The 10,838-nt window shown below is 35.6% G+C and overlaps 1 protein-coding gene and 1 non-coding gene across 2 annotated transcripts in view; one reads left to right on the forward strand and one right to left on the reverse strand.

Moving 5' to 3' along the window:
* LOC18054177 (trafficking protein particle complex II-specific subunit 130 homolog) overlaps window positions 1-9,144 on the forward strand; it is an 11,868-nt gene extending 2,724 nt beyond the window's left edge. The window contains 16 exon segments of the mRNA XM_006451890.2: window positions 450-643; window positions 1,223-1,312; window positions 1,485-1,646; window positions 1,888-1,949; window positions 2,153-2,243; window positions 3,014-3,156; window positions 3,286-3,496; window positions 4,592-5,137; window positions 5,247-5,459; window positions 5,699-6,080; window positions 6,196-6,286; window positions 6,421-6,505; window positions 6,886-7,075; window positions 7,249-7,547; window positions 8,424-8,514; window positions 8,642-9,144. Of these exon segments, the coding sequence (XP_006451953.2) occupies window positions 450-643; window positions 1,223-1,312; window positions 1,485-1,646; window positions 1,888-1,949; window positions 2,153-2,243; window positions 3,014-3,156; window positions 3,286-3,496; window positions 4,592-5,137; window positions 5,247-5,459; window positions 5,699-6,080; window positions 6,196-6,286; window positions 6,421-6,505; window positions 6,886-7,075; window positions 7,249-7,547; window positions 8,424-8,514; window positions 8,642-8,817 (3,026 nt within the window). The 3' untranslated portion in view covers window positions 8,818-9,144.
* A 451-nt stretch (window positions 9,145-9,595) lies between these two features.
* On the reverse strand, window positions 9,596-9,667 carry TRNAQ-CUG. Its single transcript has one exon. It is a non-coding gene; the product is annotated as a tRNA-Gln (tRNA).
* Window positions 9,668-10,838: the final 1,171 nt, after the last annotated feature.

Consider the following 10,838-nt stretch of genomic DNA (forward strand, 5'->3'; position numbering starts at 1 on the left):
CTGTGAATTTAATGAACCCATAATTGTCTTTAAGAGAGATTTTGAATGAAATAAAAATCTAATATTTTGATCTGATTAAATATGATTGGGGAAAAAACTATTAAAATTATCCCAAGGACATATTGGGAACTTGAATTGTTAGCTTCCCATAATTATTAAAATTGCCTCTTGAATCCTTTAGTTTCAGCAGCTTATATTTTTCTGAGGCATTGTGAATAATCTTGAAACTATCCTAGTTTTGTTTCTACATTTGACAATTGCTAAAATGACCTCCATCAGGGAGTTATTGAATGTGTCAGATTCTTGTATATAACTTAAGAAATATGGATCATACTGGTGATGATTTTAGAATGTCCTGGATTGCTGTAGCAGTGTCTTGCCAATAACTTTTTATGCTCCCTGTTTTTGTTTAAGCTTTGTGTGCTTTTTCCCAACATCTTCTTCAGTAGTAATGGATCACGAATTATTTCAATATTATGCAGTTAATATGAATGGGAAACATAAAGAATTTGGAGGCGTTGAACGTGGTGATGATGAAGCTGCACTGCTCAATCCTGGAAATAAAGCATTGACGGAAATTGTTCAAGACGACTCATTCAGAGAGTTTGAATTTAGACAGTATCTGTTTGCTTGTCAATCAAAGGTTTGCAAGACTGGGATCTACTAATTAAACCTTAATTAGTTGTCCATTGGATGAACTGAATTAAATAGTCTCAAGTAATATCTATGCTTGGTTGACTTTGACTGTTCAGTTGTGCCCACCTAATCAACCGTAGCAATAATCAATTCCCTTGATGTTTAACTCTGATTTTGTGGGTAATCATTTAATTGACAGTTTGATAAATTATGTGTTAACCTATTACAACCAAATTCGTAATATAGACATGCTCGGATATGAACAAAAATTCACATGTAGTATGAACAATTCTTTTGCTTAATTTGATGTGAAATTTTGTAGATAAATTTTAGTATCAATTATTAATTAATATCTGAATTTCATAGAATGTTTACTTGGGCAGCATTCTTATTTATGTGTGTGCATGTGTGAAAGAGAGAGAATCACTAAGTGCTTTAAGTTTTCAAACTTCTAATACATTCATATAATTTAACTTGCTAGTCAATGTGTATTTATCTGTACTTGATTCAACTTTTTGAGTCTCTTATAGGAATTTCTCTGTATATATTGTTGAACCATATCTCGGTGATATATGGTAATTTGCAGCTCTTATTCAAGTTGAATCGTCCCTTTGAGGTTGCATCTAGGGGTTATCCATTTATAATTAGCTTCTCAAAGGCCCTGGCACAACATGAGGTATCCGATATCTTTTTGTTCATGTAATTACCTTTTTTCTCTCTATTATTACTTACTCTTTGTATTGAGGAGTATTAGTTCTGATCTTGTTTTGTGTTTTCTCTTCCTTCCCACCCCACCCCTTGTTCCCCTGGCCTCCTTCTCTCTTTCTATTCACCTGGAGTTTTTCTAGGATATATTACCTTTTTGTATGCGAGAAGTGTGGGTAATTACTGCATGTTTGGCTTTAATCGATGCAACCTCTTCTCAATATAATGATGGACTTGCGGCACCTGATATAGAAAAGGAGTTCTATCGACTTCTGGGTGATCTTTACTCATTATGTAGGATTAAGGTAACCCCTATCATTTTTTATGTGGGATAATTTTATATGATATTTGCTATTGTTGAATGGTTTTCTATGTAAGAATTCAAGTTGTACAAGAAAAGAAACTTTTTTTCTCACATGCTGACATTTGTCTGAATGCATTATTGTAGCATTTCACACCAATCTTGAGTGTTCAAACTTGTTTTCTATCTATTTCGAACTTGATATAGAAATGCTTTTCGGTTAAATAGGTTTGTATTTATGGCAGTTCATGCGGCTTGCCTATCTAATTGGACATGGAACAGATATAGAAAGAAGTCCTGTCAACAGGTACAATCTGAATTGTTTATGACCAATTTCATTGAGCCTTTTATGATTTGGCTGACTTTTATGTTATTCTAAAAGCAACTTACTTTGGTGTGTGTTGACTTTGGTGAATTACTTCTGCTTACTGCAAATATTTACCTTCTTGTTGCTTTGTGAATTTTGTGGCTTTTTGCTCTGTTGTTAATGTGTTCATTTCCTTTGAGCAGTGCATCTCTCAGTATGCTACCTTGGCCAAAGCCACCAGTTTGGCCTTTAGTTCCCGCCGATGCCTCTGCTGAAGTTCTTGCAAAAGAAAAGGCAAGTTCTCAATTTGAATAGCAAAGGATTAGCTTTACTATGTCGATTTTCTAATCTCGTAAAAGCATCACATTATTGTGCTGTTTTATGTGTATTTTCAGCCCAATGAGTGTCTTGCTTTTGTTTATTTTCATCCCACATTATTCGTTCATTACTAAGTTAAACATGATTTTTTTTTAATTGTCGCTTACTAGTAGCAATCATACATTTTAATTATGTGAATCTAGGATTCATTGTTTAGATTTATCAGTTAGTCGTCAGGGAGAGTAATGACTTCTTTTAAAACAAAATGGTCTTCACGGAACCGCTAGCTTTGTCTTTTGTAGTTGTATTATAGAGTATAGATAGTGAATCTCTGTAGCTGTCTTTATACTAATCAAACATATTTTCGCCTTGTAAGAGGTAGAAGAAAGAGTTGGAACAATTTCACAGCATCATGATTACGGTGCTGATGCTGTTTCTATATTGGAAAATTGCATTTACATTTCTAGAATTTATTTCTTATAAATTCTGCCTACATAGCAAAGACAGATATAGCAGCTTAATATCCACGCGCACGTGTGCATACACATACAGCAGCTTAATATGTGTGTGTGTGCGTGAATATATTACGAGGCTGTGTGTGTTTCGCTTGTAGATTCTGGTCCACTCTTGCTACTTCTTTTTTATTGATAAAAATATATGTAATTTCTCTGCTCTATCTCTTTTGGCATGTTTCGTCACTTTAATTCATAAGACATGAAAGACTTGGCCATATTTATGCTTTGCAGTTGATTCTTCAAGCAACTCCCAGGGTCAAGCACTTTGGTATCCATAGGAAACCTTTGCCTCTTGAGCCTTCAGTACTTCTGCGTGAGGCTAACCGTCGAAGGGCTTCTCTTAGTGCTGGAAATATGTTTGAAATATTTGATGGGTAACACAAATTTGTGATATGAAGAAAATGAATTGCAATTTTTTTTTCCTTTTTTTAACTTTTCTTCTTCTTTTTTATACTTTTGAGATTTGTAGGTTCTTATTTAAGTGGCATGTTGTTAATTGGCAGATCAGGTCCAGATGTATCGTTGAGGATGTCCCCATCAAATAAAGTGCAGGCAGTTTCTATGTCGCGTACTAACTCTTCTCCTGGATTTGAAAGCTCGATCGATCGACCTATGAGACTTGCAGAGATTTTTGTTGCCTCAGAGCATGCTTTACGGCAGACAATCTCGAATCCCAATCTATTGAAATCTTTGTCATCTGTGGAGGAGTTTGAGGTATATTAAAGTAATGCTGCGCAGATCATGCAGTTTCTTCTTAAAGATAAGACTATTTCATTTTGTGTAGTTCTTAGCCCAGAGGAACTTAGCCAGTTTTTTGTTTATTAGAACTACAGCAGTTTTATTAAAAAGTTTCCCATGCTCAACTTATAATCAGGGTGTATCTGATCGATTTCCTTTGATGGCCCAAGTCTAGTTCAGAAAAATTTTCAGGGTGTTTGAAAGGGTTAATTTCCACAATAGTTGACAATCTTCAAGTCCCCAACCTTTTGAAAACACTAATATGGCCCCATTTTCCATCAAACTACCATTTGATTTTACTGATAAAAGGCATTTTTGTCTTTTTACAATTAAAAATTATTGAAACATGTTATATATATTTAAAATTCTTAGATATTTGTAAAATAAATAAATATTCCTAGCAAAGGAAAAGGGGGGGGGGGGGGGGGTTGAATGGCTTCGTAGGCTTGGCCGCGCATGGCCAAGGGGTTTGACTAGTTTGGGTTGTTAAATTTAAGTGGGTTTGCTTGTAAAGGTGGTCAGTTGTTGTTTCTGATTTTTCTTGTGGATTTTATTTTAATGCGTGCATATATGAACTTTAGTAACTAATCAATTAGTATATAACTATTTAAAATTTTTGGATCTTGATTATTGAGGTCTAATGAATTGTATTTGTTTTTATTTATTGGGTTTTAAATTTATTTATTTATGAGTTTATTTTAAATTTTTTATTATGTACTTTATAGTACTTTCAAAGGTCAATGTTAGTCTACAGGTAAAACTAACAGAAAATGGGGGATGCATTGAATTTTTTGATTGGCTGGGGGCAGACTTGAAGATTGTCAAAACATATATATTTTTTTTAATAGCTTCTTGTTTTGGTGTGGGGGTGGGGGGACGGGGGGGTTGTTTAAACTAAAATTAACCAGTCTAAAATAAAATAGCTTAGTGTAAATTAAAATTTGAACGAACTTCAACAAAAGTTGGCAGTATCTTATATCCAGGATATGGTTCATTTCTGAGAGGATTTTGCTGCATTCATTTCGTGTCTCCCATTTTTCTTTTTCTGATTTAATTTGTTTTCCATGGCAGCAAAAGTATTTGGAGCTAACCAAAGGTGCTGCTAACAATTATCATTGTTCGTGGTGGAAACGACATGGAGTGGTCCTTGATGGGGAAATTGCGGCTGTCTGTTTCAAGCATGGAAACTATGATCAAGCTGCAAAATCTTATGAAAAGGTTTGTGCCCTTTATTCAGGAGAAGGATGGCAGGATTTATTGGCTGAAGTCCTACCCAATTTAGCTGAGTGTCAGAAGATTCTAAATGACGAAGCTGGCTACCTATTATCTTGTGTGAGACTGCTTTCTCTTGATAAAGGATTATTCTCTACAAAGGAGCGTCAAGCTTTCCAGTCAGAGGTTATTAGTCTTGCTTATGGTGAAATGAAGGATCCTGTACCTTTAGATGTATCATCTCTAATAACTTTTTCTGGTAATCCTGGGCCACCATTGGAGTTATGTGATGGTGACCCTGGTACTCTATCTGTAACTGTTTGGAGTGGTTTTCCTGATGATATAACCATTGATACACTTAGTCTCACTTTGATGGCTACGTATAATGCTGATGAAGGTGCTAAGGTATGTATTTGTACGCATAAGGGTATTCATTTCCAGTGCAGTACAGATGAGTCAATGAGTCATATGTTGTTGCACCTTGATGATTCAATAATTATATCTGATGTTTCAGGCATTAAACACATCTACTGCAACTGTACTAAAGCCAGGTAGAAATACAATCACAGTTGATTTACCACCACAAAAACCAGGTTCATATGTCTTGGGGGCTCTTACTGGGCACATTGGGCGCTTGAGATTTAGATCTCATAGTTTTTCCAAGGTTGGCCCTGCAGACAGTGATGATTTTATGAGCTATGAAAAGCCAACCAGGCCTATCTTGAAGGTAGTTTCTCTTGTTCAACAAAAGTATCAAATTGGGATTTGAAGAGTTTAAAAGCAGTCTGCATCCCATTTCTATAACCATTCTGATAATAGGACCTTTCTTTCCATAAGATTTTCCACTGCCATCTTTCATATTTTTAAGCAGAACATGACTTGGGATCAAGTTGGCAGTCTTTCATTCAAGTTGGGAAAATTATATGTACTATTTTAGCTGTCTAACAAATCCTTTTTTTTCCATAGGTTTTCAATCCAAGACCTCTTGTTGATCTTGCTGCAGCTATATCATCCCCTTTGCTGATAAATGAAGCTCAGTGGGTGGGGATAATAGTACAGCCTATTGACTACTCCTTAAAAGGTGCCATCTTGCAAATTGATACTGGTCCAGGTTTGACAATTGAGGAGTCACATTTCGTTGAGATGGAGAGTCACATTAAATTATCTAACTTGGAAAATTGTCATAATATTCAAAAAGACTGCTCTTTGGATATTAATAAAGACTTTGAGCGGCTGCATCTCCATGATGGTAGAATACAACTTCCAGATTGGGCCAGTAACTTGACGTCTATTCTGTGGATACCAATTCGTGCCATCAACAATAGTCTCGCAAGAGGATCATCTTCAGGTTAGGAATAAGGATGACTATCGAATGTTTAGTGTTGTGTGCGTGTTGCATATAGTTCTTTTGTTGTTTTCAATTGTATTGGCAATAATATATGTGATGCATTTTTATTGGGCAGTCACCCCTCAGAGACAGAGCATTGTGGATGGAATGAGGACAATTGCTCTAAAACTTCAATTTGGAGTATGCCACAACCAAATATTTGAGAGGCAATCACTTTTTCCATTATTCTTTTGATTGCAATTTAATATTTTTTTTTTGTGTCCTCTCTCTGCGTGTTTACATTTCAAATTTGTTTTTCGGTTGTCTAAATTTTATTGAATTACCTGACACTGATGTGCAGAACGATAGCTGTACATTTCACTGACCCTTTCCATGTGAGCACACGCGTTGCTGACAAATGCAGTGATGGTACTTTACTTCTACAGGTATTTACCCGAGAGTCTAAGTGTGGTTCAAACTGTTTGGAGCTTGTATCAAATAATTATAATTTTGTGATATTAATGTATGGTAATTGAGTTTGTTGTCTTTCAGTTTGCTTAGGGCTAGAGGTTGGTGTAGCTAGCAAGAGGTTTTTCAGCCATACTGAGCACTTGTCTAATCTCATAGCTGCTTTGTCTGAACTATATATTAGAAAGACTAAGAGACGGAGTTGTGCCTTTTATGCTATTAGAGTCTTGTCATATAGATCTTACTTTCCACTAGAAGTTGGATGGAGTCCTTACTTTATTGGTCTGATTGGAAAAATTATGAATTTTCTTATCATTCTTTTATTTATTTTGAGATGAACTCCATCTGTTACTTTAAGGTGATACTTCACTCGCAAGTGAATGCCTCATTGACCATCTACGACGCTTGGCTTGATCTTCAAGATGGATTTGTTCATACTAGACAAGGTGATGGGAGACCAACTTCAGGCTTCTTTCCACTTGTCATTTCTTCAAGTTCTAAAGCCGGAATTCTGTTCAGTATATGCTTGGGGAAGACAACCCCTGAAGGTATAGACTTTTAATCGTGGATAAGTATTCGCCTATTTACATGCATTCAAACTGATAAAAAAAATATCTGCCAGGAATTTTGGCTTCATTTTTCCCTGTTTAATGGTGCTTTGTTCCATATTTAAAAATGCCTGACTGTTATAACTGGTAACTGAGCTTGTTTGCTTTAACAGCTGAAGTTGAGGCAGTACGACGGGATAGTTTATTAAATATCCAATATGGAATTTCTGGTAAAAGAACTATTGGAGCACATCCTCCTGTGACTGCAGAAGCCACAGGAGCAGAGGATGCTAGGGAGGGTCTGATCTTCCGGAGTGCTCTTGTCTTGCAGCGTCCTGTTCTTGATCCTACCCTGGCTATTGGTTTTCTTGCTCTTCCTTCTGATGGCCTTAGAGTTGGGCAACTTGTTAGCATGAAATGGAGGGTTGAAAGGTTGAAGGATTTTGAAGAAAATGAAGCTTCCCAACGCAATGTAAGTCATTGAATATCTCATTCTTGGCAGATGTTAAAATAGCTTGCTAAATTAGAGAATTCAATGTGTCACTGTAGAGAAGGTTCAATTTTTTCTTAGTGTTATTGCTCGTAAAATTTTCCCATATATTTAAAAACTGTGGTGATACTCTTTGCCTTTCTAGTGAAACAGGAAACTAGTCTCATTTATATTGACTTCTTTGGTGTGCTTTCAGTTGTATCAAATAGCTCAGTCATTAGCATTACAGCACAAATGTTTAACCTTCTACAATAGTTTTCTTTTCTTCTCCCTTCTCCCACATTTAAGTCTGGTTGGTTACCTTGATAAGAGAATTTTTTTTAAAAAAAAAAAAAGTAATTTCAACGTAATTTCAACTAATGTTTGTGAGTTTTATAATTGATTTGGAGTTAGGACTTTAAATTTGAGAATCTCCTTCTGTGCCTGATGCAATCATTTGGTGGAGTTGAGATGAGATTTCATCTTTTTAGAGACCAAGACAGTGAAAAATAGGAGACCTAGACTTCTTTTTCTTCGTTTTTGCCAGGGGAAGAAGAAATGAAGTTAAGTGAATTTACTACTTAAATTTATAGCTGGTTGAATTTTGTCTTTTTGGAGATCAGGGCCGTTTAACAGGAGGATAGAACATCTTTTCCCCTTTTAAAAAATAAAAAATAAAAATTTAATTGAAGTGAAGTGAAACTTTTTCTAAATCACCTTGCTATCTTTATTCTCAATTCTACCCTCACCTTGGTTGGCCAGATAGTTGAAGACAGAGTCAGGTGCTAAAATGATCAAATCTGAGTGCTGCCATGGAAGTTAAAAATTCTGGGCTCATGTTTCAGATGCTTGTATTTATACTTATTATTTGTAAAACAGGATGAGGTGTTATATGAAGTGAATGCTAATGCTGACAATTGGATGATTGCTGGGAGGAAGAGAGGCTACGTATCTCTCCCCACAAAACAAGGTTCCTGAACTACTTTATTTGACTTTAAGTTTCATTAGAGGAATTGTCCATTAGCTTTCGGCTGCCAGAAAATGTTTCTGTTTATTTCATTTCAGTGGCATCTTAACCATCTTGCATATCACGACAGGTTCAAGGATCGTTATCTCTATATTATGTGTGCCACTACTTGCTGGTTATGTCCGTCCCCCTCAACTTGGACTCCCAGGAGTCGAAGAGGCAAATATAAGCTGCAATCCCCCTGGACCTCATCTCATTTGCGTCTTGCCTCCCACATTAAGCTCCTCATTTTGCATTGCAGCATGATTGCTCTCAGCTTCTACATTCCATTGATCTCAGGTTTCGTTTTCCACTCAAAATCATTGGTAATTTGAGGTTTTTCCATTTATCGAATTTGACGATTACAAAGCTCAAACTAGGTATCCAGTTTTGATTGTGCTTGATACTTGTAAATTGTATTTCTCCGATTCTTGGAAAATTGAGAGAAAGTAGATGAACACAGTTGAGTTAGGTAGTTTTTTGGGAGTTTTACAACATCAGCTGTTATTTAGCACCCTGGTTTTGTGTACAGGAAAACTTTGTACTCGATCTTGTATCGCACACAATATAGACTGAAGTCTGAAAGTGATGTGATTTACGTGTTTCACTAATTAATGTTCGTATAGAAACAATTCCAGAGATGCAAATGTGTTTTGACTGTTGCATAGAGCATTCTGAACAAATCATGTCGAAATGGTTGATTTGGGCTGCGAAACTGTCACAGCGACACAAATTTCTGGGAAAATAAATCAATAAAATAACTTGTTGATTGTTCCAACCTCCCTAAATTCAGGGCTTCACTTCAGGATGGCATACTACGGTTAAGGTTTTGCCAGTTACTGAGCTGGTGGAGACAAGGAAGCGCTCTTATGGTACCAAATGTATGTAAAATTGGGAGGTGATGGATACTTATACAGATTGAAATAAAACCATTTATAAGCCATGCAATACATGCACAATTAAGTTTTTTAGTGACCCAAAAAAATTTTGGCTCAAAATATTAGCCATTGTGTTAAGGAAGAGAACAAACGAAAAACAGAAAGTCAGGTCCCACCGAGATTTGAACTCGGGTTACTGGATTCAGAGTCCAATGTCCTAACCACTAGACCATGGGACCAGTCTTGAGATACGTAAAATTCATTTTTATATATCTCAAATCAAGTGAAGAGAGCAAACCATTCTTATGACCATGCCGATAGAAGAAGACGACGACGATCGATAACAACAATCTACATGAAATACGACAGACAAACTTTAGGGTTTGCATGCTTAGTAATTTTAACTTTTATACATGTTAATCATACTATTCATTAGGGGTGTTCGCGGATCGAATTTTACGGATTGGACATCAATCCATATCTGATCCATGATTTTGCGGATTATAATTTTTCAATCCACGGATTGATAAAATTCAATTCAAATCAAATCCATATATTTGCGGATCGGATGCGGATTTGACTCAATTCATATCCAATCCATACGTTTGCGGATTAGATGTGGATTTGACTTAATCCATATGCAATCCACCATTTTGCGCATTAGTTTTCGAATTAAAAATTTTTAGTTCTCTCCAACTAATGAAATAAAAAAATCTAATATAAAAATAATTTTGGTACCAATTAAATTTAAAATTGAATAAAATTTAAATAAATTAATTGTTTAAATAAAGCTAAAATAATACATTTAAAGTTTCAAAATAAAACACATCAAGACTAATTATTCAAATAAATATACAATAATACGTTCAAAGTTTCAAAATATAACACACCAAGCTTAATTGTTCAACTAAAGTTACAATAATACGTTAATATAACACCGAAATTAATTGTTCAAATAAAGCCACAATTAATTGAAATGGCGAAGTTTCGGAAACCAAACACAGTCTGATCCTTCACCAAGGCTGTTGTGCCTGTCGAAAAGTGGTGATTACGGAGCCATCCACGATGGGAACCAGGAGAAGTCGTATGGGTGGCGATCTTGAAGGTTGTGATAGTAAAATTGTTCAGCTAGAACCAATGAATGTGAAGTGGCTCGATGGACTTAGAAAAGAAGATGGCTTGCTCTTGCCGAAATCGCGCGGTTCCAACCAGTATTGGGTGTTGCTAGTGTGTGTGACGGCAGAGAAGCTTAGGGTTTTTTGTTTGCAAATTGTTGGTGACTTGGCGTTATGTTACTTTGCTTTTCCTAGTGCGTGTGACTTTGCTTTTATTTTGTTTTACAATTTTTACAAGTTATATTTGTATATTTGATTATTTAATTATTTTTCATTTTATATTATTATTGGGTAA

This window comes from Citrus clementina, unplaced genomic scaffold, assembly GCF_000493195.1.
Source record: "Citrus clementina cultivar Clemenules unplaced genomic scaffold, Citrus_clementina_v1.0 scaffold_1, whole genome shotgun sequence".
Classification (NCBI taxonomy): domain Eukaryota; kingdom Viridiplantae; phylum Streptophyta; class Magnoliopsida; order Sapindales; family Rutaceae; genus Citrus; species Citrus x clementina.